The sequence below is a fragment of the Eriocheir sinensis genome, chromosome 29, assembly GCF_024679095.1.
Source record: "Eriocheir sinensis breed Jianghai 21 chromosome 29, ASM2467909v1, whole genome shotgun sequence".
Lineage (NCBI taxonomy): Eukaryota > Metazoa > Arthropoda > Malacostraca > Decapoda > Varunidae > Eriocheir > Eriocheir sinensis.
This window is the reverse complement of record NC_066537.1, coordinates 11,652,454-11,679,764: the sequence shown is the minus strand read 5'-3', so window position 1 is coordinate 11,679,764 and position 27,311 is coordinate 11,652,454. Positions and strand designations below refer to the sequence as shown.

General features: G+C 42.0%; 2 protein-coding genes, 1 long non-coding RNA gene and 1 other non-coding gene across 5 annotated transcripts; all 4 read left to right on the top strand.

Moving 5' to 3' along the window:
* Positions 1 to 276: 276 nt before the first annotated feature.
* On the top strand, positions 277 to 11,883 carry LOC127005048 (cyclin-A2-like). Its single transcript, XM_050873500.1, has 8 exons — positions 277 to 646; positions 5,366 to 5,685; positions 6,411 to 6,591; positions 7,160 to 7,383; positions 9,127 to 9,331; positions 9,480 to 9,578; positions 10,078 to 10,226; positions 10,938 to 11,883. The coding sequence occupies exons 1-8, from the start codon at positions 461 to 463 to the stop codon at positions 10,984 to 10,986; spliced, it is 1,413 nt and encodes a 470-aa protein (XP_050729457.1). The 5' UTR covers positions 277 to 460; the 3' UTR covers positions 10,987 to 11,883.
* Positions 11,884 to 15,075: 3,192 nt separating this feature from the next.
* LOC127005047 (3-oxoacyl-[acyl-carrier-protein] synthase, mitochondrial-like) lies at positions 15,076 to 19,443 on the top strand. Of its 2 annotated transcripts, none has more exons than XM_050873499.1 (3): positions 15,076 to 15,162; positions 16,781 to 16,925; positions 17,464 to 19,443. In XM_050873499.1, the coding sequence occupies exons 2-3, from the start codon at positions 16,788 to 16,790 to the stop codon at positions 18,601 to 18,603; spliced, it is 1,278 nt and encodes a 425-aa protein (XP_050729456.1). In that variant the 5' UTR covers positions 15,076 to 15,162; positions 16,781 to 16,787; the 3' UTR covers positions 18,604 to 19,443. The 2 variants fall into 2 exon arrangements, with proteins under 2 accessions (XP_050729456.1, XP_050729455.1); XM_050873498.1 differs by having other exon boundaries at positions 15,086 to 15,162; positions 16,778 to 16,925.
* Positions 19,444 to 19,903: 460 nt separating this feature from the next.
* Positions 19,904 to 19,976, top strand: Trnak-cuu (transfer RNA lysine (anticodon CUU)). Its single transcript has one exon. It is a non-coding gene; the product is annotated as a tRNA-Lys (tRNA).
* Positions 19,977 to 23,414: 3,438 nt separating this feature from the next.
* Positions 23,415 to 24,725, top strand: LOC127005299 (uncharacterized). The gene is made up of 2 exons (XR_007758420.1): positions 23,415 to 23,525; positions 24,082 to 24,725. It is a non-coding gene; the product is annotated as an uncharacterized LOC127005299 (long non-coding RNA).
* Positions 24,726 to 27,311: the final 2,586 nt, after the last annotated feature.

The following is a 27,311-nucleotide window of genomic DNA, read 5'->3' as shown; positions in this document are numbered from 1 at the left end:
CTGATGTAGGCCTCTGTCTGTTGCCTTATATATGTCTTCTAATGACCTTCAAACCTCTTGGGAAACTAAAGAAAAGAGTGCGAAGATAAATCCAGAGTGGAAATAGCCATATATCAACTGTACGGACTTGTTGGAGCCAGATATATCGGTTTTATGATAAAATACGGCTTAAAAATACGACAATATGGGGTGTAGGTGTACGATATTACCACCACTGGCATCTGGTCAGGCTCGGGCCGTCAGGTATGCGCCGCGCAGTGACGTCACGGAAGAGCGGCGCGGTGATTGGCTGCTTCAAACGGTGGCGGGGAGAGGAGGTCAGCTGTTCCTCGCCTAGCTCCTCCAGCACCAGACAGTCCTCTCATTTTTCCCATGTGGTGTGTTTAAGAGTCCCTTCGTCCGCTCACCGTGACTTCCCCCGGAGCCTGCAGGTGGCGTAGTGTCGGCAGGTGCTGCAATAATGTCCTCCATGCACATAGACGAAGACCAGGAGAACAGAGTGCCGGCCCACAGGAGGCTCAAAAGGGAAGCAAGCAATGGCTCTCGGGTTGCTGCCAGTTTTGTGCAGCAGCAGGCAAACAGGCGGCCAGTGCTCTGTTCTATCGGCACCAACGTCCGTAAGCAGCCCGTCAGAGCAGCCAAGCAGGTGAGTTAGGCGTGTGTGTGTGCTGTGGTGTGTGTGTGTTGAGCTGTAATGGGGTAACTGCGTGTCCAGCCGTCTGTTGACATTTTTTTCCCCCTACCACGTAATCTTTCCACGGGCCGAGGCTGGGCTGGCTTTTATTTCCTCTCCACGGCCGTGCCTCCATCCTGTGTTGGTCAGGTAGAAGCCGTGGAGTGCTGTGGGAATGGGTAGTTTGGAAGTGTAGGGGCTATACATGGCATGGTTTTGTATACATATAGGGGTGATATTTTTTATTTATTTTTTTGTTAATGTATTTTTTTGATTTGATAGTTACTCACGGATAATATGATCACATGTAAGGGCAGTGGACTTGGGATGGTGAATGTGAGCTGTCTTAATTACTGTAGACCTGCATCTCATTCTTGGCCTAATTATCCTGCCACAAATTTATAAACCAGTGGGTAATGAATCAAATGTGTATGCTAAGCTTTTTTCCAGCTAATCATCCCTTGATGAGAGGGGCATTTATCATGTACAAACGAGTCTTAAAAAATATGTACTATAACAGCATCAGTTACTAGCCATCATAATTGTAGTGACCATTCAAATTTTTCCATCAATACCTAACTTTTTTAACCATTTATGGTACTATTTGTGTATTATCTTTCATAAAATGGGCATCAGATCACAATGATATTTTTAATAATGGTGGTAGATTATTACTTATTCCGGAATTCATAACTGTAGCTATATGTATGCATTCTTGTTGATATACATGCATATTTGTGTTGAAATTTATTCATGATTTGATTAGGGTGCATGACCCAGTTAAACATTGCAATATGTTTAATTAAAATCACATCCATGAAAAAGCAAATATGTCCCATCGTATGGCACAGCTGATGGCTAGAAGGTGGCTTATGCCCAAGCTCATCAAATTGCATGTTAGATTGGCCAGACTGATAACTTTTCTCCGCCGCAGGAGGAAAGGGTGAGGTGTGCATTGATGGGTTTTTAAAGTGTCAGCTGAGGGCTACAGGGGAACGGGCGGCGGGAAATTTGAATATCACGGAGGGTCCACCGTGATGGCCAGGGGGGGTGAGGGGAGGTGAATGCACGAGGTGTTGGGAAAATTGATTGCAAGCAACAGGGAGGGTCTGGTTGCATCTGTTGAGGGTAAGGGTAGGAAAGGGAGGTGGGGGGGGGGAATGGGGGCTTGGGGCAACCCTCTTATAGCTGGTAAAAGCCTGCCCCACCTCGACGAAGGAAACAGGACATAGACATATATCGAATAGACATTTTGAAGTATTTTGTTAAGGGAAATTGTGTGATTAATTCAGAATTTGTTTTTAGAATAATGAACGTTGGTAAAACAGTTTGAATGGGATTAATCAATACAGACAGCGAAACGGAGATTAGGCCCCAAAAATCTCAACCTGACGCTAAACCACAAATATTTGGTCTGGAGAGAGTCAAGCAGGGACACAAGCATACAAGGGCAGGGCTGGGGCCACGGGGTAGGTAGGAGGGAGGGGTGGACCATCCCTGGGAGGAAGAGTCTGCCATGGGGCGGAAGTAACGTGGGCGACTCCCAGGTGAGGCCGTTGGTAGGGGTCGACGTGCCGCTCTCCCCTCGCCCCCTCCCTCCCTGGCGTCTCTGCCGTTACCCAAAGATGCACCACTGCCACCACACATGTTTTAACGCTTATTCTTATATACCACCAAACACTGCGTGGTCTTGGGTGGCTGTGATGAGGGAGTTCGGTACTATATGGGAGGGAGACAGGCCGTGGGTGTTTGAAATGACGCCCGGGTTCCAGTACTTACGCTGGTCAGCTCAAGCTTTTCCTGTCTCTCCTCTGCCTTAAAGCTCATAATTATATACTCACTCCTATGCATTCTTGTGTGGATAAAATAAGATATGCATAATAGGGAGCGTGAGGGAAACAGGCCTTGGGTGTTTGAAATGACCGCGGATTCCAGTACTTACGCCAGTCAGCCCAGGCTTTTCCTGTCTCTCCTCTGCCTCGAAGCTCATATATATTCACCCCCTGTGCAGTCTTGTGTGGATAAAATAAGATATGCCTAAGAGGGAGCGTGAGGGAAACAGGCCTTGAGTGTTTGAAATGACCGCGGGCTCCAGTACTTACGCCAGTCAACCCAACCTTGTTCCCTCTCTTTCCCTTGCCTCAAAGTTCATTCATGTATACCACCAAGCACTGCATAGTCTTGAATGGCTGTGATGAGCTTTGGAAACTTGGGAAGGTGATGGAGGGGTCTGGACAGGCAATGGGCGTTTGAAACGACTCCCTGCATTCAGTACTTATGTCTATTTTTAAACGTATCTGGGACCCATTACGACTGTTTTATAAGGCCACATAGAAGCTTAGCCGGGTTTTCATGGGTGGTTTTACAATTCAGGGTGCAGAGGCTGTGTAAAACTATCCCCTTCTCTACAAAACAGTCCATGAAAAGCCTTGCAACTTCCACGATAAACTTTTCAAACAGGCCGAGACTTAGGAATACTGTGTTTTTATTTATTTATTTATTATTTTTTTAGCCAGTCAGCCCCAGTCTTTAATTGTTCTACTTCTGCCTCAGAACTCATATATACTCAACCATTAGCAGTCTGGATAAAATGGGATAGTCCTATGCACAAGAGGAAGAGTGAGGGAAACTGCTTGGGGGGTTTGAAATGACTCCGGCTTCCAGTACTTACACCAGTCAGCCCAAAACTTCCCTGTCTCTCTCTGCCTCAAACCTCATTCATATGTACTCATCCATTACCTATTAAGCCGTTTTGTGCGTATTAAATGGGAAATCCACACAAAAAGGAAGGTGATGGGTTTTTTAAATGAGCGCCAGTCAGCATGCCAATTAACCCAGTCCTTCTCCATATTAATTTTCTCATTGCTCATTCTTACACGCCCACCTAAGACCCATTACCAAGTCGTATTGGGATAAAAGAAGCATTACGTAAGAGTGATGAGGGCAGGTTGTGGTGTTTGAAAAGACTTAATTGATCCCTCTTTACTCCAGTCATCCCAGCCCATACTCTTGTTCTCTCATTTCTCCTTTCCTTCAGCCTCACCCTTATCTCCCCTGCCTCTATTTACGGTTTTGTTCACCCATATATCCCCTTCCTTCGTTTACAGCTCTTCAACCAACCCAGCCTCTCTAATTTAGCTCTTCTCTCATCTCTCATCTCCCTGGAATCAGCATCACACAGGCAGGAGATAAAGCTCTCGACTCACCCACCCATATCTCCTCTGCCTCTTTTCTTCACCCTTGCAACTCCTCCTCTGTGTTTCTGCGTATATAGGTGCGTATGGGGCTGTGTGAACCCAGTGAAATAAGGTTTAATCCAGTGCCCTTAACATTGCAGCCTATAAATGAATGCCTTTGAATTGCTGTTTTGATTTGAAAAGGTATATATTTAGCCTTGTATTGTGATGCTGATATGAAGTACTACATGATATAAAACAGCCAGTGCAATTATAGTATGGAACATTATGACAGTAGATATTTATTTTGAGTATTGGGTTAGTGAGGCAGTTGGTAATTCTAATCACTTAACACTTCAAATGTTATGACAAGCAAGAGCACTAGTCCACAAGTAAAAGCTATATGACCTGTGATGAGCAGATTTTTCAGCCTTTGACATCATTATTTTTTTCCATAACAGTACACTTAGAATTTAACAAAGGCTATGAGTCCCTAGGTAGATGCCATATAACCAGGGACACACAAGCTTATACAACTGCCTGCATTGCACTTTTCCTTCTCTAAATTTAAATAATTCAAATTTAACCAAGTAAGGGTAAAAGTTCCGAGATCAAAACTGGATTTGTTACTTCTTGATTGTGGTATGTTGTGTTTAATCCATTAGCAGCAACGGGCCAAATTTGTGCCATGATTTTAACCCCCCAAAATAGATGATACATAAACTGATCACGAATGCTTTGACATATACTATGAAATGGTTTGTGTGAGGGGTGATTTTTTCTCATTTTTCTCACTTAGAGGGACCATTAAGAATCATGATCCCCGCTGCTACCGGGTTAAAATTCCATATGTAAATTTTGTACCAACTATTCATCTTTGTGCTATGTAAAGGTTACTATCTTATTTAACCCGGTAGCTGTGAGGATCATGTCTCATATAGGCCCCTCTAAGCGAGAAAAATGAGAAAAAATCCTCACTTACGCAAACCATTTCAAAATATATATCAACGCACTTGTGTTTATGCATCATCTATTTTTGGGGGTTTATATCATGGCAAAAATTTGTCCCTTCGCTGCTACACGGTAAAGCCACAAATTTGGCCCGTCGCTGCTACTGGGTTAAGTTAAGCAGTCAGGATTTGCTACCCCAGGATAATAGTTGTGTGTATTTGGAATTTCCTGTATAAGTGATGTAATAAGTACTCATCTTTGTGCAGGGTAAGAGTTTTATCTCATTACGTAGTTATTTTAAGCAGTCAGGATTTGCTACTTCATTGTGGTTATGTGTGTAGAAATTCCTGTATAATTAATCCTGTACTAACTCCATATCTTTGTGCAGCCAGGATTTCTCAGTTTTCGATTGTGGTTGTGTTTAGAATTTGCTAGTTTAATAAATCCTGTACTAACTCCATATCTTTGTGCAGCCAGGATTTCTCAGTTTTTGATCATGTTTATGTATTTAGAATGTGCTGTATAGGCCTAAATGCTCTACTAACTCTTTATCTTTGGTGTGCAGGGGGTTAGGTATGAAACTGGAGTGCCACAGCAAAATGACGAGAATGCTGGCGTGCTCCAAAAGACCTTCTCCACCACCCAGCAATCCTTCACGATCCACCAGGATGCCTCCTCCACTCCGTCTGGCGCCTCCATCTCCGGCTGCCAGACCTCCACCTGCTCCTCCACCCTCTCCACTGTATCATCCACATCATCCGCCTCATCCAGCTCCACTTGCTCTCTCCCTGCTGCTCGCCAACCACTGAAGGAGAGGAAAATCAAATCCTCTCAAGATGAAGCTTTTGCACTTGAGCTTGACCCCTCCATTACAAGCTTACACAAGTGAGTGGCCGTTACATGAACACCTTCAGATAAATGAGTGATGTTTATATATGGTGATTGCCTGTTTTTCTTTAGTGTTGTATTAGTATTTATTGACAATTATGTGGCTAGTTTGCCTTTTTAATTCCTTTTTTCGGGAGAGTTAATCAGAAGCGTTTGATTTTCACAGCGTAGACATTTTACAAACTCAATCATAAATAGTGTTATAAAAAATCAACAAAACCAGCCAGCCGCACCTTGAAAAAATGGGTTAAAAGACAAATCAGCCACATTATTGTTTGAGACTAATATGACATTTAAAATATCAGGTGCATGTCTTTGTGGTATTGGTTCAGTATTGTTGGCGATGATTGTGTTAGGCTCTATCTTGTTTTGTGGGTTTCATTGCTCTATATATTTATTTGCAGTCATATCTGAGTAAACCCGGTAGCTGTGGGGATCATGTTTCTTAATGGTCCCTCTAAGCGAGAAACATGAGAAAAAATCATCACTCACACAAACCATTTCATAATATATATCAAAGCATTTGTGATGAGTTTATGTATCATCTATTTTGGGGGGTTTAAATCATGGCACAAATTTGGCCCATCGCTGCTACCGGGTTAAAATATCTTAGTAATGGGGGTTAACTACTTGCATCATTACACTAAGGAAGACAAACCCGCTTCATCCTTCAAGTCTTCACACACTAACCATAATTATTAACATTTTTTCCCTCCCCTTAGGTCAGACAGCGATGCTTCAGGAGGGGGTGAGGTGATGGAAATGAGTGTGTGTGAGGAGGGGGATCTGTCCATCGCTGACTCGTCTGTCCCGCGCGAGGACCTGCTGCACTCCCGCACGGATGATGTGTTTGATGTGCCGGAGTATGCCAGTGACATCTACCAGTACTTGAGGCAGGCCGAGGTGTGTATGGTCAGGTAGAGCTCCTCGGGGAAACTATAAACTATTGTACATTGGGGTTTTGAGTGTGTTATTTCCTCACTTGGTGCTTCAGATTTATTGCTAGTTTTGCTTTTTAACATGCACTCCATCCTGTTCTCTTTGTTTCTTTCTTATTTCAAAATGAAGTATCAAAATGAATTAGACAGATCAGTCATTTTGATATTTCTGTTTTTTTCCTCGCTATTTTTGCAGAGTATTCTTGTTCCTTATATGAGTACCATACTAATGTCTGTCTTATATGAATTTGTTGCTTCCAGTTTTTTTACTTATTTGTTTTCTACACAATTAGTTGTGGGATTGGTTTTCTTACTTTAAACACACATATTCATTTTATTTGTGGTGTCTGAGCTAAAATATCAGACTATTTACATTACACCAAAAATGACAAAATTAATCTGGTAAAAAAAAAAATCTTTACATATGCTGCTACAGTTAATTCAGTACAAAAATCTCTACATATGCTGCTAATAATTGTAAGGGTGTGTACAAATTGGCCAGCCCCCTAACCCTTCCCTCCTCTTGTGTCCAGGTGTGCCACAAGCCCCGGCCCAACTACATGACCAAGCAGATGGACATCACCTCCAACATGCGGTGGATCTTGGTGGACTGGCTGGTGGAGGTGGCCGAGGAATACACACTCCAGACCGAGACTCTCTACCTCGCTGTCTCCTACATCGACCGCTTCCTGTCCCACATGTCCGTGAAGCGCGACAAGCTGCAGCTGGTGGGCACAACAGCCATGTTCATTGCTGCGTAAGTGTTGCTGCACTGCTGAGGTTGCTGCTGTGTTTTGACTGTTCTCTACTGACTGCTTACTACTTAGGTTATAGTTGAATGATATTCTTTGTAGGGTCTCATGTATCCCAAAAGATTATTCAGAAATCCTTGAACTTATGGATGTTTCTTGCTTTGACCACCTTTAGACAGACTATTCCATTCATCGATAGTATAAAGTACGAAAGTATAAATTAGTATAAATGTTCGAAGTGAATGCATGAGTGATTATCATCATCATTTCATCGACGCCTGCTCCTAGGAGCTCCCACCAGGGGATGGCCACAGCAGAAGAGCTTCCAACTTTCTCTATCCTGACACTCCCTTCTTGCCTGCTCAAAGTTTCTCAAAAATCTTTCCCCCCTCTCCCTAACGTCCTCTTGCACCCTATCCCTCCATTTCACTGGAGGTCATCCTCTAGCATTCCCTCCCTCTATCTCACTCACATACACCCTTCTGGTCATCTTACTCTCGTCCATTCGCTCCATGTGGCCAAACCACTTTAAAGTCTGTCGCTTCACTTCTTCCACCACTCCACACTTCTTCCCTTCACCCCTGTGACACATTCCAAAATGCTCGTACACACTTTCATTACTCATTCCATCCATTCTACTCGCACCACAAGCACTCCTCAAATAGTTTGTTTCCACTGCCTGCACTCTAGACCTCTGACTTTCATTCCAGGCCCACGTTTCACTTGCATATGTGAGGGTTGGTACTATTATTGTATTTCTCAAATCCCTTTTTACCTCCATGCTCACACTTCTGCCATTCATGATTCGTCCCAAAGACCCTACCACCCTTCTTCCTTGCAATGCCCTTTCTCTTATCTCTCCCTCCATACCACCATACTTACACATAACTGATCCAAGGTACTTAAACTCATTGACCTCCTCCATTTCTTCACCATTCAAAATTATTTTGCATTCTTTTTCACATTCAATTCCCACTCCATATGGGCATACAAAATCTACAACCTCACTTCTACTTTGCTCACAAACCATCACTTTACTTTTGTTGACATTTACTTTCAGCTTTCTCCTATTACAGACACTATCAAAAACACTGACCAAATTTTGTAGGTCACCTTCATTTTCTGCAATGAGCACCGTGTCATCAGCAAACAGTACCGAATTCAGTACCCACTTCCTTCCCTCATCGAACAGTCTTACTCCAACTTCTCCAACTTTGCCCTTAATTTCTCTAATAACACCATTCATATAAGAGCCAAGAATAAAGAATAACAAGGCAAAGATTTACTGATTTACTGATTTACATGGAGTGATGTTTTCTTTTTACTGAAGGCTAATTGTAAAAAAGTGGTGTCGTGCTCTTTCCATCATCATCTGTTTGATGTCAGGTTTTCATATATCTCTTATGATGTTAGATGGCTGGAGATACACTTCAAATTATTTCTGTCCACTGCCTCAGTCTCTCCAATGCCCAGTGCTGCCAAATCTTCTTCACCACTGCCTCCATGTCTTCCTTGGCCTGCCTGGTGGGTGGCGACCTGGCACTTCCACCCTGACAGCTCTCCCAATGCCTCACCATCCCCTCTTCTCTTCATGTGCCTGAACCATCTCAATCTCTGTACTCTCAGCAATGCACTCAGCTCCTTTAATCCACATCTTGCCCCGTCCTCGCTGCTAATGCCCTTAACACTAACATAAATAATAATCTTGCCTGCATGGGAAGCTTGACGTGTTTGTGTGTGCATTTTAGGAAGTACGAAGAGATCTACCCTCCGGACGTGAGCCAGTTTGCATACATCACTGACAACACGTACAAAGTGGGCCAGATCCTGCGCATGGAGCACCTCATCCTCAAGGTGCTGAGCTTCGACATGGCCGTGCCCACCGCCCACTTCTTTGTCAACAAGTTCTGCCGCCTCCTCAAGAACCCAGAGGAAGTGGTTCATCTTGCTCTTGTAAGTTTTAGGACTGCTTGCATTTGTTCTCTTCTGAATTGCTCCTTTCACTCCTATCCATCTCTTCCTTGGCTTCCCAACTGGGGTGAGAAAGGTGAGATATTTCTTGTAGGTGTTTCTTTTGTTAATGTTGTCTGTTTTTGTGCAGTTCCTGGCCGAGGTGTCGATGCTGGATTGTGATCCCTTCTTGAGGTACCTCCCCTCGCTGATTGCCGCCTCTGCTGTGGCTCTGGCCAACCACACTCAGGTAATGCTGCCCTGCTCCTTTTATTTTACTTTATTTATTTCTTTATACTTACAGTAAAGGGAGCAGCTCGAGGGGAAAAAACAAAAGACAAAACAGCTCGCTACTACTGAACATTACTTGCCTTGGAAAAGTTTACTAAGTAATTAATATATTTCATTTTGACACAACTTCATTAGTTTGGTGATGTGTGATTTTATTTAACTTGATCTTCATCACCCTATCTTGTTAGCATATAAGGAAATGTGTGCTAGTCAAGTGTTTAAATAGTGCTATTCCTACCCTTGTGTTGCCATCCACGCAGCCATTTCTAGCACTCCCTCCTCTATTTTAATTACAATCATGCTGCCATTTCCCACATAGATTTTCCCACAAGTATTAGAGTTTAACATAATACAGAATTCAAGAAATTCCCAATTCAGTTCTAGCAACTCAGTAAGCTCAGTAAAGATTTGCCTTGTTATTCTTTATTCTTTACCTTTGCCTTTACTTGTGTCTGCAGGGGAGGCCTGTCTGGCCCCAACACATCGCCGAGTGGACGGGCTACACCCTGGAAGACCTGCGGGAGTGCTACGTCAACCTGTACCGCGCCTTCTCCCGGGTACAGGAGCCCCAGCAGCACGCCATCAGGGACAAGTACAAATGTTCAAAGTGAGTGTATGGAGTCATGATTCTATTTACTGATTTAACTGTAAGAAGTTGGATCATGCTCTACACTTAACATAAAAAAAAACAATCCCCACCCACACAAATGTTCAATGTAAGTGCATGGAGTAATGGTTCTGTTGATCCTTAAATGATGGTGGAACTGTACATAGACAGTCCAAGGTTCACTCAGTCAGTTTTGTATGGTAGATATATAACAACACTTCCAGATTGCGGTAGAATCTATATATAGACGATAGTTAAATCTTCCCTTATGCGGCGTAACTATATTTATGCTACAGTGCTAAGGTCGGCAGTGACTATATATAGACGATTAGTTTTGGGGAGCTACTCTTCAAATACTGCCTCTGTCTAAGGGTTAATCTTGAGAAGTAGTGTTATGTGCTTCACACTAACAAATTAAGTAATTCACACCCACACCATTGATAAGTGTAAATGTTTAAAATGAGTGTATGGAAGGGTAGTTCTGGTTAATTGTAAAGAGTGGGAATATGCTCTTCACATTAACATTCAAAATAGTCCCCACCCACACTTACAAGACAAAAGTTCAAAATGAGTGCATGGTGTGTTGCCATAAGCACTTCTTTGCTGTTGTGTTGTATCATTCACTTCTTTAATAATGTGTTGACTCATTTGTGTTGTGTTGCATTAAGTACTTCTTTTGTATTGTGTTTGCTAAGAAGTGTTGTGTTTCAGGTGGCACAATGTGTCCCAGCTGACCCCTCGCCCGACCTTCCCCTGGTGAGGCAGCTGCCTGACTCCCTGCCTGGTGGTTCCCTTGGGTGTGGCCTCTGAGGGTCAGCACCCGCTCCTCCATATGGAGTCTCCCACACCTGCAGTGCCATAACGTCGTGGGTGCCGCCTGCCCTCCTGCTCTCCGGGGGAACTCATGGACTGCGTGTGTGTCGCTCAAGAGGATGGAGAGTCCTGCCTGTGTGCATGGCCCTCCAGGGATGGTTTTAGTTGTTTAAACACTCGTTTTATCCCTAAGTCAAAGGAAAGGATTCATTGCTCTTTCATCGTCCCTTTGTCTCCTGATGAGTAAGTGAAGATTTTTTATTTTTATTTGGTTTTGTTTTATATTTCTAGTGTGAAGACAAGATGTTAGTATACTTTGCATGAACTTGTGGTGTGGGGGGAGGGGGGGCTGTCTGCAGTATTTTCACGTCTGGGTTTGTCTTGCAACCTTTGCTGTGGTGAAAACATATCAAGCACTTGGAAAGACACAATGTACATATGTAATTTAGTGGTAACATGACAGGGCTGCCCGTTCTGCCTGCGTGGAGGGCGCAGCCCCAGCATCCTTCACCCCCACTATCCTTGGACACGAGAATAAAAGCCTTCCCATTGCCCATTCCAAAGATTTAACATTATGGAATAAAACTTTTTCTGTAATAAATTAATTTATTATCCTGTTGAAATGCCATGAACTGTACGTAGTCCAGAATAGTTTTACTTTTTTATTCAAACCAAATTTCAGCCAGTTGCACTGGTAAACTAGGTCCTATTAAAATAACTACATTTTTTATGTAATGAATTTTAAGATTTTAATTTCATTTTTCATTGTATGCTTTAAGCAAGCCTGTAAAAGATTATGAAAAAATGTAAGACCAGTTGAATAAAATGTGTTGATGCACAAGAAGTTCATGGTTGCTTAATCTGATAGATCTTGGTAGTAGTGTTGGATGCCACACCCACACCCATGGATAGACTTGTCTTACTGAAGTTGCAGCATTGTAGGGTGTGGTTATCTGTGAAGAAAGACCCACCTACATTCATGAGGTTGGCTGCGGCAGGGGTAGTAACTATCTGTCTTGACCACCTTTGCAGCACCAGTTTCCCAAGGCTCCAGTGTGTGTGGTGCAGCCTCTACTGCTGCTTGGCTCTCGAGAGTAGTGTCCCAAGTTTAAAATGAATATTAGTGCATAGATATCTTAACTTTCATTGGTCTGAAGATGTAAGTCTCGGTAATCTGTGAGAGGGCCTTAGTGTTGCTAACCTCCATCTAATAATGCAGCTTCATACCTTGCATTATCCCCTTCTTTCCTACTTCACAACTAGTTTCTCTGCAATGAATGACACTATAAACAATTTTTTTCCTCTTGACATCCTATTTTATTTATGTAATATAATATAACTTACTAGGATACTTAAAACTGCCACTGCTTTATGATGGAAACAATCCTCTTGAAAATGCCCTGCCTGTCACTTGATTTTTAACGCTTTGACTGTGGACTTCCTACAAGAAGACATCATCAAGCTACAGGACTGGAACAAAAAGTGCTGCTACAATTCAATGAAGAAAAATGTAAAGTCATGCACCTTGGGAGGGGAAATCCAGCATACCAATACCACATAGGAAACACTCCAGTATTCACCACAGAGACAGAGAAAGACCTGGGAGTATAGGTTACCAGCAGACTAGTGAAAGCCAAATCCGTGCAGACGGGTTAAATGTATTACTCTTTTGACAATGTGGCTGATATGTCTTGACCTGCTATTCAAGGCATGGATAGAGGGTTTTGTTGATTTTTCTAAACTTATTACAACCGAGTTTGTAGTATGTCCTCTTTGCAAAAACCCAAGTCTTCTAACTAACTCCTTCAAAAGTGTAATTCAAAAGCCTAACTAGCCACATAATAAAAAAACTAATACAGCATTTAAAAATGATGCAGTCTGTAGTATGTTATTATAGGCGGCCCAGGGGTGAGTGCTTTCAAGATCTAAGAATGGCTACATGAGTGGGAGATGGCTAACAGATTTGTCCTTTGAGTAACCTAATCTAATCTAGTAAACTTTCATCCATAATTAAGCTTTTGTGACCTCTAAGTAATGCAAGTGAGTGAGCTGTAAGTAATCTGAGTGACCTAATCTATTGAACTTCCACACAATGATCTGAGCTGTAGTGGCCTTTAAGTAATGAGTGACCTATGGCTAATGTGAAAGTAAAGTGACCTCTAAGATATTTGAGTGACCTAATCTGAGCTTTTAAACTTCCACAAAAAATTAATTGAGCTGTAGAGTGACCTATGACCTTTAAGTAATGTAAGTGACCTGTGAGTAATCTGAGTGACCTAATCTGACCTTTTAAACTTCCACAAAAAATTAATTGAGCTGTAGAGTGACCTATGACCTTTAAGTAATGTAAGTGACCTGTGAGTAATTTGAGTGACCTAATCTGACTATTAAACTTCCACAAATCAACTGAGCTGTAGAATGACCTGTAATCTGTAAATATAATGACCTTTAAGTAATGTAAATAAGTGCACTGTGAGTAATTTGAGTGGACTAAGCTGTAGCAACCTAATCTGACCTATCAAACTTCCAGACATATTCAATTCAGCTGTAGTGTGACCTGATCTGTAAATGACCCATAAATAATAAAATACAGTGAACTCTTATCAGGGTCGTATTTTAAAACATTTCGTCGCCCAAGTTCACATAGTTGGCAAGGCTTTCGTAGGAGCTGCGGGCATTTCCAGGGGTAGTTTTATAACCCTGGTGGTAGTCTGACCATTCCTTTGTACCCTAAAGAAACACTCATTAGAACCTGCATGTTTGACCCTCCCTTTGATCTATAGAAATAGTCGGTGTGGGAGGTAAATGTGTCTTATAATACCAAAAGTAATGATTGACCAAGCTATACAATCACCCTATTAACCTTTCACACGCAACCGAGATGTAAAAGCATATCCCAAACTCTAATATATATGCACAACTATTCGTATACGTTGTCCTATACACTCCTACATTTATTATTTATTGCGTGATAATGAATTTACATCTATGTTCTACACTATTCACTTTATCCATAACACAACCATTCAGTCATGTATATGTATAATCAAGTATGTATCGAGATTACAGACGTCGCAACTTATGGTATATTTATTCTCCCAGCCCTACCTGTTACACTGTGTTTGATGATAATAATAATAATACTCCCCTGACTAAATCAAGGCCTTTATTTTTTTAGCACTTGTCCCCTACCATTGTATCTTTTTAGTTTGGTCCTATACTTGCACATGTATCCTTATATAGTTGCATAATCACACTATGTACTGCCTGGGGGTTGGGATGGCATGTTCTTCCCTTCTCCTTTCTTGTTTACTTGTAACAATAAACTATCAATCAACCATAATAATAATAATAGGAATAAGAGTGATACAAGAGGAAGAGGAAAGCGGGCTGCCTCAGTCAGGGTTGCCAACTGGCGTTTTTCACTGCCAAATTTAGCCATTTTTGGCAGTAAAAAATGTGTCTGGCAGTGAAAAACTACGGTTTGGCATTTTGGCATTATAAATTCTAAATTTGGCAGTCAAGAAATCAAATGATGCAATTTTGGTTAGTCATGCCTAATTAAATTATCGCAAACACCCAAAGCTATGCAATCGATACATGTACGTAGTGCAATACCTATGGTATCTGTCTCGCCCAAGTCGCGAGTCGCGACACAAACCTGTCAGTATGCAGTAGTCACTACACAGTACACGTTGTTGCCCGCACGCTTGGAACTCGCCACGATGTCTAAGTGGAAAGGACAATATGATTCTGGAAGAAAGTACCTGGACATATCTTTACATATCTCAGCTTTTTTTTTCACGGGGCTTATAATTATCTTAAAATTGTGCGAGGAAATTCTATTAACAATTGTTGGTGGTGGCGTAATGTATAGGTCCAGTTCGCAAAGGCGGCGTGATAGTAAAAAGATAACAAACATTTTATTTATACGCATGAAATATATGATTTATAAACTTTGGCAGTGAAATTTTTAATTTGGCAGTAAATCTGAAGACATTTGGCAATAATGCACTCTCAAGACTTGGCAACCCTGGCCTCAGTGCCGAAGCGACCTTAAGGTGTAAACAAATCAAAACACCGGGGCAGACAACTTGTAATATTGGTCTTATTCGCGTAATTTGTAAGTGATCCTCTTCCTTGTGCCCTTGCTGAGCCATAGGGAACTCTTGGGCAGTAGATGAAGAGGTTAGATAGGGTTGTTTTTGTAGGCCAGTGGTGGTGAGGGGGAGAACGGGTGGTGGTTGTTTGCTTTAAAAAATGTTTGCTTATATGTATCGTTTTTTTCTTTTGTTTGCATTTTGTGTTTGCCTTGTTGATGGTGTTATTTTTGTGTGATTTTTATCTGTATTTTCTGTTTTAATTTTTCTTTATCTTCCTGTTTTTTTGTTTATTTTTGTACTTTCTTCATTTCCTGTTTTTGCTTGCTATTTATTGTCATATTTTGTTTGCTCTATTGTTTTTAATTGCAAAGCTCTAGAATTACACCCAATTAAAGAAGGTGTGCTGCCTCTCTGCTTTATTAAAACTGTTAGAATCCCATGTCAACCTAACAAAAATTAACCTGCTGCCGCTAAAGTTGTAATCTATCGTCGCTAAGGATAGTAACTTATCGCTGCTTAATTAATTGGCTGTTCAAATCTCAGAAATGAATAATATCCAACAGAAAATTTTAATGGTTATTGGAGTGATTAGTACATATAAGAAAATTCATCAGAAAAAAAAGTGTGAATGCCAAGAGTAAGTCGGATGTAATTCATGGAGTAATATATAGTTGTTTTATTTTATGGACTATGATAGGAATACTTATGTTGATACAAAATAGTTTAGTGAATTTGTTTGTGGTCATTAAACTGTGTGCTTGCATGTTCAGAACACAAGAAGCTGCCCTGCCTGAATATGAATAAAGCAGCACTCAAGCTTTACCTTCCACTGACTGTAAACTCTTTGCTACATAGTCTTGAGCAGACCTTTGCTTTCTGATTGTGGCTTTGAGTACTGGAGTTGATAGTAAAAATAAGTGTAGTGGGATCCATTTTTCCTTTTCCATCAATGATTTTTTAAACTTGGTGTGTCACCTGTTTTCCTGTACGGTAATACTCATGGTGGTGTCCATGGGGTAAAATGGGGATCAGCACAACTTTAAGATCAACATGTTTTAAGTTAGAGAAATTATTCTTGAGTGAGATATGGAAGAAAACTTGGTTTTATATTTTTAAGGTATATTATTTAAATCTCCTTTATTTTCATATCCTGGAGGAACAAGCATTTCTCTTATATATTTATGCCAGTTTTGTTAACTCTGATAACTTTGAAAATCAAATGTTGTTGGCATCAAGCACACTTTAATGGAGGTGGTGCTGGTGGTGGCAAAAGCAAGATCACTCTATTGCAGTAGTCATTTGCAAAAGAGAGAGAAAAAAAAGCAAAGACAATTTTTTCCACTAAAAATAATGTGGGTGTAATGCATGTTATCACCACCATCACCAATGTATTCTACCAGTATGTGGCAACACTTACTGCTGTACTGCATGTGACTATAACTAGATAATTTTGGCATTTATAATTTTTTTTAGTTATTGTTTCTTTGTTATACTTTTCTTAATCTGATAAATTTACATTCTTACAGTGCCTACCATATATTTGTTAACTTTTATTTATTATTAGTTTTCCAGTATCTACACTGACCTGTGGTTTTATTGTTATCTTTATCATTACCCCTGGGTTTCCTCTCCCAGCAGCAGCAGCATGGGGGGCGTGCGACGCGTGGTGGTGACGGGGTTGGGCCTGGTCACGCCCTTAGGGGTGGGGGCCCCCCAGACGTGGAAGAAGCTCACCGTGGGCAGGGTGGCCACCGCCGCCCTCACAGACCACAGCTTTGCTCAGGTGAGATGGGGCATGGAACACTTATATAGATCCTACCTGCCTCCTATGCGGGTAATATTAGTGTTGCACCGTAGAGCCATAATTTTTAAGTTACTGTACACGTAAAATGACCCAGAAGCCCCGCCCCCTCGTCCACAGCTACGGGAGTTGAATAGTTGGATGAAAAGAGGTTGGAGTTGGAGTCGATGTTACCCTGGAGGGAGGATGAGGGAAGGGGTGGGGGCGGGACTTTGGGACCAATTTAGTGTACGGTGACATTGTAAATTGCAAGGGTAGCCACTGTCTCACTAACTTCTTTGGAGGGAGTCTTCTGTAGTTTTTGAAGTAGATTTCGAGTTTTCTTTCTTATATCTATCCTGGGAGTTCAGATTGCCAAGGTTGTCATATTCAGCTAAAGTAATATGAATCTTGAACAAGTTGTCGTGGTTACATGTATTGAAGGTCACATGTGTTGAGAGGGTGAGGGAGGGCATGCAGGCAGGTTAGGGTGAGGGCGTATATGGAGGGTGTTGACCTGTGCCTGGTGGTGGTGGTGCAGGTGCCGTGCCGCGTGGGTGCCAGGGTGCCGCGGGGCGAGGGGGAGGGTCAGCTGCACCTGCCCGCCCACTTCACGCCCAGCCAGCTGCGCACCATGACGCCCGCCACTGGCTACGCCCTGGTGGCCGCCCGCGAGGCCCTGCAGGACGCCGGGTGGCGCCCCCAGAGCGAGGAGGAGCGGGGCAGGACGGGCGTGGCGGTGGGCATGGGCATGGTGGACCTGGAGGACGTGCTGGCCACGGGCGCGGCGCTGCAGGACCGCTACAGCCGCGTCAGCCCGTACTTCGTGCCGCGCATCCTCACCAACATGGCGGCGGGCCAGATCAGCATGGAGCACGGGCTGGAGGGACCCAACCACAGCGTGTCCACGGCCTGCGCCACGGGGGCCCACGCCGTGGGCGACGCCTTCAGGTTCATCCGTCACGGCGACGCGGACGTGATGGTGTGTGGCGGAGCCGAGGCGTGCATCAACCCCCTGGCGCTGGCCGGGTTCTGCCGCCTGCGCGCCCTGGCCACCAGCTTCAACGAGGAGCCACAGAAGGCGTCGCGGCCCTTCGACGCGCGGCGGGAGGGCTTCGTGATGGGCGAGGGCGCGGGCGTGCTGGTTCTGGAGGAGCTGGGCCACGCCCGGGCCCGCGGCGCTACAGTGTACGCCGAGGTGCTGGGCTACGGGACCACAGGGGACGCCCACCACTACACAGCGCCGCGCGAGGACGGGAGGGGCGCCGTGCGGGCCATGCGGGCGGCCATGGCGGAGGCTGGCGTGTCGCCGGCAGAGGTGGGCTACATCAACGCCCACGCTACTTCCACGCCGCTTGGGGACGCCGTGGAGGCGGCGGCCATCCAGGAGGTGTTCGGGGACCACGCGGCCACCCTGGGCGTGTCCTCGGTGAAGGGGGCCCTGGGCCACCTGCTGGGGGCGGCGGGGGCGGTGGAGGCCGCGGTGACGGTGATCGCCTGCCACGCCGGGTACCTTCCGCCCACCGCCAACCTGGACAGCCCGGACCCCGCCATCGGCCTGGACCTGGTGCGGGGGCGCGGGCGCGCCTGGATCACCGACACGCCCAAGCGGGTCGCCCTCACAAACTCCTTCGGGTTCGGTGGCACCAACGCCTGTCTGTGTGTGGAGGCCTGTGACTGAGGTGTGTGTATGAGTGTGTGTGTGTGTGTGTGTGTGTTTCATGAGGATATCTGTGTACATTTGTATATATCGTGTGCAAAGATATTAAGTGGTGTGTGTGGCCGCAGCCACTCCGCTACCTGTGCTTCGGTCTGCCGTTGGCTTACGGTGCTGAAGGGTTTTGTCAAGTTTTCTTCACTTCATTTTCCTGCATGATTCCTCTGTTAGAAGTAGCCTAACCTTGGGGTTGTTTATATACTATTGTGTGTGGTTGATTTGTTAAAAAATAAAGTAGACAATTTATGGTATCACAGTAATCGAGACAACCTATGCAGCCCAAAATTATACAACTCAGGACATCTATCAATCTACCTATATAGATCGATAGATAGACATAGATGTAGATACACTCACACAGCCCTACCCAAAAATCGGTGCTTTGAGCTCTGTGCTCTTCCGTAGGGGAACGGCTGGCTGTCTCGAGAGAGACCCGCAGCAGACCAAGAGGTGAATTACACACACATAAAATTCTCCTTAGATCAAGTATTATCTCAATATTTAAGAGGGAATTTTTTTATTATTATTTTACTAATCTACTAAGTTAACTTAATTAATATTTTTTATTTTCTTTTGTAATCTTTGGGTCACTACAATGCACACTTATTTCATGTAATTTTGTGTTAACATAATTATATGTTCATGCATCTACAATCATATGCTCATGCATCCACAAAATCTAGTATTTAGATAATGTCTGTCATGGAGCTTCCGCTCGACAGACCGTTGCTTAATCTAGGATGTTTTTTGTTTTAATATATGTATATATGATATTTTGAGAGCAATAAATATTTACTCACTTTACTTACTTATTTACTTACACACACACACACACACACACACACACACACACACACACACACACACCTCTGAAAAGAATGTATCGACTAAAGAATGTTATAATAATTATACTTACCCAACTATTTTTTTTAAAGAAAAAAAAAACTTACCTAACTATACTTGCCATTTCTTACTCCCGGCGCTCCCCTTTAGGTGTGGAGGCAAAATTAGAAAGTATAATTGCTTTACATTGCAGCGCCACCTAAGTTTATGTCAGTGTTTGTGTGTTCCAATACCTGAAGATTTTGTATAGTAAAAATATATTAAAATAAGGATTAAGAAGTTAATTAGTTTATCATACTCAGACGTGACAGAAATGAGCACGAAGACCACACGCAACTATCGTGTATACCCCCAACTCTACATAATAACTAAAATTCGAGAACAAAGGAATAAGTAGCATAAGTAAAGGCATTGGAATCAAGCCCGGCTAGCTCAGTCGGTAGAGCACGAGACTCTTAATCTCGGGGTCGTGGGTTCGAGCCCCACGTTGGGCGAGTAATATTTTTAAGTTTGAATTTGAGTTGGTGAGCCACGTGGTGCGGTGCGCGGCGCGAGTCTTGGTTGTTACAAAGGCGAAGCCACTTGGCGCGATGGTTTAGGGTAGAAAAATAAAGATATGGTTCAACTTGGCTCTCATGTCACTTCGGGAGGCCGAGTACGGGGACTTAGAACGAGGACGTGTATCTCTTGCTTCTCCTTTCTTGACTCTCTTCCTTCCCCAACCTCTTCAGTTTCAGCTGTCAACATTTCTCTTCGTATGGCTTAAAGAATTATTGTTTCAAATTTACGACTTTTAACATCATAAGGTCCTTGCCGCCTGGTGCTGAGATTTTACTACTATTACTGTTACTACTACTACTACTACCGCTACTACTCGCCTGTGTGCACCTGTCCGTCATGGGTACACAGGTGCGTGGCGTGGCGCGAGGGAGCGAAAAATTACCGGCAGGAAGACCAGATTAAGTGATGCAATAATGCTAAAACGCTGTCAGCCACGCCCTTTTCCTACTCCTCCTCCTCCTCCTCCCCCTCTCTCTCCTTCCCTCCCTTTATTCCTCCACTTCTTTATCTTCGTTATCTTCTTATCTTCTTCTTCCTCTTCTTCTTCTTCTTCTTCTCCTTCTTCTTCTTCTTCTTCTTTTTGTTTTTATTCTTTTTCTTGCTCCAGTTCTTCTTCTTCTTTTTCTTCATCCTCTTGTCCTTGTTCTTTTAGTTCTTGTTAGGTCTCTTCTTCTTCTTCTTCTTCTTCTTCTTCTTCTTCTTCTTCTTCTTCTTCTTCTTCTTCTCCTTCTCCATCTCCCCCTCCTCCTCATAAACACACACACACACACACACACACACACACACACACACACACACACACAAAAGAACATCAGATTGGACAATGTAACGTAACGTGGACAGGAAATTATGCAAAAGAGAAACGGTATTTAATCAAGGGATAGCGGGCAGCTCCATCTTTTTCACCCTTTTCCTTCCTTCCTTTCATCGTCATTGTTGGTCCGTCGTCAGCGTCACTTTCTGATCAGCGAGACAATGGAGGGAGGAAGGTGACGTAACGCCGAACAAGAGTGAGTGTCGCGAGATAGGATCAGATGCCAAAACAAAGGGTTAGGATTCCACAAGATAGATAGATCTCCCTCGAATAAAAAAGGTGATAAACAGAAAAAAAAGATTGAGTTAGGTAAAATGAATGAATGAATGAGGGAAAAAAAATAGCTGTATGTAAGAATCACGAGGAAGAAAGACAGAAACGAGGAAAAGGAGAATAAGATATAATGAAAATGTAAAAGAAAATTAATCTAATATGAAAGAATCACACAAAAATAAAGAATAAAGGGAGAGAAAGGAAAAATAATATGTAAGAGTCAAAAGATAAAGAATGAGGGGAGAGAAAGAAAAAATAGTAATAGAAGGAATAAAAAAATAGTGAAATATAGGAGAGTAAAGGTAAAGTTGGGAGCCTAAACTATTGCTGCGCATGGCCTCGGTAGTCATCTCCGTCACATTGGTCCTAGAACCCGAGTTGGATACGAACCCATTACCCCGGGACACAGGGCAGGCGTGGCACCCGGGTTATCACAGTTTACCTTCCCCAGGTGTTCCCAGGTACACATTTACCGACCAGCCCGAAACGGAGGATAAACAGGCCGGGATTCGAACCTAAGTTCACGGATTCATAGCTAGGCGCACCAACCACTTCACCACGGAGGACTTTAGACGAAAAGACAAGGAAAGAATGAAGAGAAGGGAAAAAGGGAGGAAAGGAAGGAGGGTAACAGTAACAGGGCGGAGGGAGATACTGCAGGAGAGGAAGGAGAAGGGGAGAAGGAAAGGGAGGGGGGTGTCATGCCTTTCTTCTTCCCTTCGGTGCCACAAAAAAGACGAAGAGGAAAGGAAAGAAAGTGTGCGGTACAGTGTTACCATATAAGAGGCGACGCGAACCTCTAGAGTTGACAGTCGCCACCGCCGCTCCCCTGCGTCGCTTTCCGTTCCCTTAGGCTGCCCCGAGGCGTTCATTTACTATAAGAAAGAAGTACCACCGCCTCTCCTTCGTCGCCATGGCCCTGCTACGATTAATGGTGAGTTGGTTGTGGATTTTTATTTATCGCTGAATCTTTTGCAGATGAATAAATGGGTAATTGAAATAGATGTGTTGTAATTGTTCTTTCACTTATTCATTCTTTCATTAGCTCATCCATTAAGTTATTCATTGATTCATTCTGTTATCTGTCATGTCTATGTATTTACAATCTTTCTTGCTTTCTTTCTTCCTTTTGTCTGTATTCATTCAGTGTTTCTTTCTTCATTCATTCATTCATTTATGTATCAATTCATGTGTCTGTTAATTCCTTCCTTTCTTCTTTCCTTCCTTCTTTCCTTCTTTCCTTCCTTCTTTCCTTCCTTCTTTCCTTTCTTCCCTCATCTATCTATCAAACTTTTTCATTCATTCATTCATTCATTCTTTACACTGCTAATTATATCAATCATTCCTCCTCCTTCTCCTCTTCTTCCTCTTCCTCCTCCTCCTCCTCATCATCATCATTATCATCATCACTAGCGTCACGTAATAACCTCATCCCCTCGGCAGGTGTCAGTGTGTGTGGTGACCTGCCTTAGCACCCACCTGACCCGTGCCGCCGCCCTGCCCCGCCCCAGCCCCAGCCCAAGCCCTGACCCCGGCCCTGACCCCAGCCCGGACCCAAGCCCTGGTCCCGAAGCCAAGGCCGAACCCTTCCTAGGAGCGGGTGGCCTGGGCGTGGGGTGAGTTTTTTCTTTTTTCTTTTTCCGTTGTCTTTTTTTCTTTTTTCCTTTACTTATTTTTTTCTTTTCTTTTCGTTGTCTATTTTTTTCTTTTTTTTTTTTGTTTGTTTGTTTTTACTGACTTAATTTTAACTGCCCATCATTTCTTCTTAGACTAACTAATCCGTATTTCTTATTCTTATGAACATAAAAAAACTATTATTAATATTCTTTTTTATTTATTTATTTATTTATTTATTCATTTATTAGCTTAGTAAATTACCTGGCCATCAATTCTTCTTTAACTTACTTATTCATTTTTTTTCAATCTTATAATCATCACAAACCTAACATTCATATTTTCTTAATTTGTTTATTTATTAACTAGTGTATTTACGCAGTTCATTAGCTGGCCATTAACTCTTCTTTTAGGCCTACTTACTAATTCTTATTTTTTCATTCATATAGTCATCATCACCTCCCCTCCCACACACATAAAAATAACCGTCATGTTTTCTTTTCCCAGGAAATTCTACGGCTACGGGTCCTACGGGCTTGGAGGATATGGTGGGTTAGGTGGATTGGGTGGGCTGGGTGGCCTGGGGCTGTACGGCGGGCTGTATGGCGGTCTGGGGGGTCTGGGAGGTATAGGGGGGCTGTACGGGAGCCTCGGGGGGTTCGGGGGGCTGGGGGGACTCGGGGGGCTGGGGGGGCTCGGGGGGCTGTACGGGGGCCTGCATGGTCTAGGTCTGGGCTGGTGAGGCGGCGAGGCGGCGCTCATACTGGGAGACGAAATGATGGTGAGTTGTTGTTGTTGTTGTTGGTGGTGGTGGTGGTTTGGTTGTATTGTTGTTTTTTGTTTTTATTATTTTCTTCTTGGTTTTCTTGTTCTTGTTCTTGTTCTTGTTCTTGTTCTTTTTCTAAAGGTGCTTCTCGTTCTTGTTCTTCTTGTTTTTGTTTTTGTTTTGGTTCTTGTCTTTTTGTTCTTCTTGTTCCTGTTCTCGTTCTTCTTCTTCTTGTTCTTGTTCTTCTTGTTTTTCTTGTTCTTGTTCTTGTTCTTCTTCTTCTTCTTCTTCGTCGTCGTCGTCGTCGTCGTCGTGGTAGTAGTAGTAGTAGTAGTAGTAGTAGTAGTAATTGTACTTAGATTATATCAGTTAACCTTTAATAATACACTCAGTCACTAATTTGCGACTTAAGGATGCAATTCAGTAAGATAATGGGCTATGTATACACAGATTAAGATACAATGCTCAGTTATATTGAGTAATTAGTATATATAATTGTGTACCTATAAGCATGTGACCTAATAAGTTGTAACCTATGTTTTACATCTTACTAAGTTATCTTTCTTTGCAGGTAAGAAAGCATCTCAGGAAATAGACTAGAAATTCACACGAATCAACTATGAGCAAGAGGAGAAGAGTACACCAGAAAAATATGGAAAAAAAACATAACATTAGACGATTGAGAAGAAGTTAACAATCATACTTTCTTTTTATGTTCACATTCGAATGATTGTATTTTTTTTATTTCATGGTTTGAAAAATGCAATAATACAACTGTGGGATTTTTTTTACAAGACAAATATGTTTTCTAAGTAAATGATTGTAAAAAACATCATACATTGTTATTCTGTTTTCATTCGAATGATTGTATTTTTAACTTCACGGTTTCAACGATGCAATAAAATAAATATGCGTGATTTTTTCATGACATATATTTTTTTAAGTAAATAATTAGATGGTTGGAAGCAAATTAACAATCATGCGCTGATATTTTGTTCTTCGAATGTTTGTATTTCTGACTTCACTGTTTTAGCGATGCGATAAAACAAGTATGTGTGATTTTTCTAAATAAATAATTAGGTGGCTTAGAATAAATAAAAAATCTTACTTTGTTGTTATGTTCTCACTCGAATGTTTGTATATTTCACTTCACGGTTTAAACGATGCAATCAAATATGTGTGTTTTTTACAAGACAAATATATTTTCTAAGTAAACATCTTCACCTTTTAATCCCTGTAACACCTGGCTGAGAAAAAAGTGATGCACGAATGTGAAGAAAACGTCGAGCGCAAAGTTATTCAAATATTGTGTGTGTGTGTGTGTGTGTGTGTGTGTGTGTGTGTGTGTGTGTATTCAGCTATTTATCAGCTTCACGATTATCTATCTATCTATCTATCTATCTATGAATACAAATAAAGAGAAACTAAATCGTATTGAGAGAGAGAGAGAGAGAGAGAGAGAGAGAGAGAGAGAGAGAGAGAGAGAGAGAGAGAGAGAGAGACGAAAGAAAGGAGGAAAATAAACAAATTAAAATTAGTAACAAAATAGTAGTAGTATAGTCGGCTCGCCCAAGTCTGAAGTCTGAAGTGCGCTGGCTGTCACACCGCGTGTCCGATGCACAGTTATATAACTGTGTGGTCCGATGTCGTGGATGCTGTAGCTGGCCTACGCATAGTAAACAGTCCTCAGTGTCAATAATGTACAGGCAGCAATAACAAATAACGTCAATTATAGTCGATTATGAGTTAAAAATTTTAATAATGTCGCAAATAGCTGTTTGGTTAATTTACAAGATCGCTGACTATGATTATTAAACAGCCTTGAAGCTGTCCACCACCGAAAAAATAGCAGGCTTTATATTGATAAAACAGCTATTTGCGACATAACTGATATTTTTTAACTTAAAATCGAATAAAATAACGGTATATGTTATTCCTGCCTGCATATTATTGACATTGCCAACTGTTTACTGTGTGTAGGCCAGCACACAGTGTCCACGAGATCGGACGCGCCGTGTGACAGTAGTTGCCAACGCATGATAACGCTCATTTCAGACTTGGGTGAACCGACTATAGTAGTAGCAGGGAGAGTAATCTGCTATTGTTATTTCATGCTATGTGTGTGTGTGTGTGTGTGTGTGTGTGTGTGTAAAGATGGCCCGTGCGATAACAGCTTCCTGTGTGTGTTATGACGTTAGGAAAACTCTCTCTCTCTCTCTCTCTCTCTCTCTCTCTCTCTCTCTCTCTCTCTCTCTCTCTCCACATAATATACGAACTCTTATTAGAAAGGCCTGAGGTTAAATGTGTAAATAAATAAAAAAAAGTAATATTTATGTATAGAAGGAAATGTGCAAAAATATGAATACAAAGGGAAAATAATATTAGTTATGATAATAATAATAGTAACAAAGAAGAAATTATAATAGTAGTAATAACAGCAATATATATTTATCAGAGTTAGGTAAGGGAATGTATCTGGTAGTAGTTGTAGCAGAAGTAGTAGTTGTTATAGTAGTAGTAGTAGTAGTAGTAGTAGTAGTAGTAGTAGTAGTAGTAGTAGTAGTAGTAGTAGTAGTAGTAGTAGTAGTAGTAGTAGTAGTAGTAGTAGTAGTAGTAGTAGTAGTTATATTAGAGGTAGTTTAAATAGTCCTGTCTCACCTGCCTCAGCCCATCCAGGTGAGCGTCATTAGCGGAACAATTACACCCTCACCGTAATGAGCTTAAATGATCCTAATTAACCTTGTTACCTGCAGACTCAATCACCGCCATGCACGAGAGAGAGAGAGAGAGAGAGAGAGAGAGAGAGAGAGAGAGAGAGAGAGAGAGAGAGAGAGAGAGAGAGAGAGAGAGAGAGAGAACAAACACCATCATATCGTCAGCCTCATAATTGACGAGTGGCAATTTTCGAACTACAAACGAATGCTTTTTTTTTCCTTTTTTTTTTCCTAATCAATATTTTAGTAAGTTGAGTGTGGTACATTTCTTTTATTTTTGTTTTCTTTCTCTTTTCTTTTTTCTTTCTTTCCTTCTTTCTTTCTCTTACTTTCTTCCTTCCTGTGTTTCTTTTTCTTTCTTTCTTTTCTTTCTTTCTTCTTTCTCTCACTTACTTTCTTCCCGTCTTTTTTTCTGTATTTCTTTCTCTCTTTCTTTCCTTCCTTCTTTCTTCTTTTCTTTATATTTTCCTTCCTTTATCATCCTATTTCTTTATTTAGTTATGCTCTATTTTTTTTTGTCTGAATATATGCTTTTTTTTTTTGCATGTAATAAAATTTTGTCTTATATGATTTTCCTTCCTTCCTTATTTCCTCCTCGTTTTGTTTGTGTTTGTTTGATTGTTTGTATGTGTTTCTATTTTTGTGTGTGCTGGTTTGTCTTGTTTGTTTTCTTGTGTTATTTCTTTTGTTCGTTTTTTCTTCTGTTTTCTTTTGTTCTGTTTGTTATCTTGCTTTTTTTTCCTGTTTTCTTTTTGTCTTTTCTGAAATCTTCGCTTCTCTTTTTTTTTTCTCCTTTTCTTTTGCCTTGTCTTGTCTTCTCTCTTCTCTTTCTCATTTCTTCTCCTTTCTACTCTCCTTTTCTCTCATCCTTTCTCCTTTCCTCCCTTTCCCTTTTTCTTTCGTTTTCGTTCTTATACGCTTCTTTTTCTTTCTATAGTTTTTGCTTTTTATTTACAAACTCATAACCAAAGCGCGGTATGAGTCCAGGGATGGTGTGACTACAAGATTTATGTATTCGAATACGAATACGAATACTTCAAATTCCATCGAATACGAGTACGAATTCGAATTCACTGTTTTAATTCGA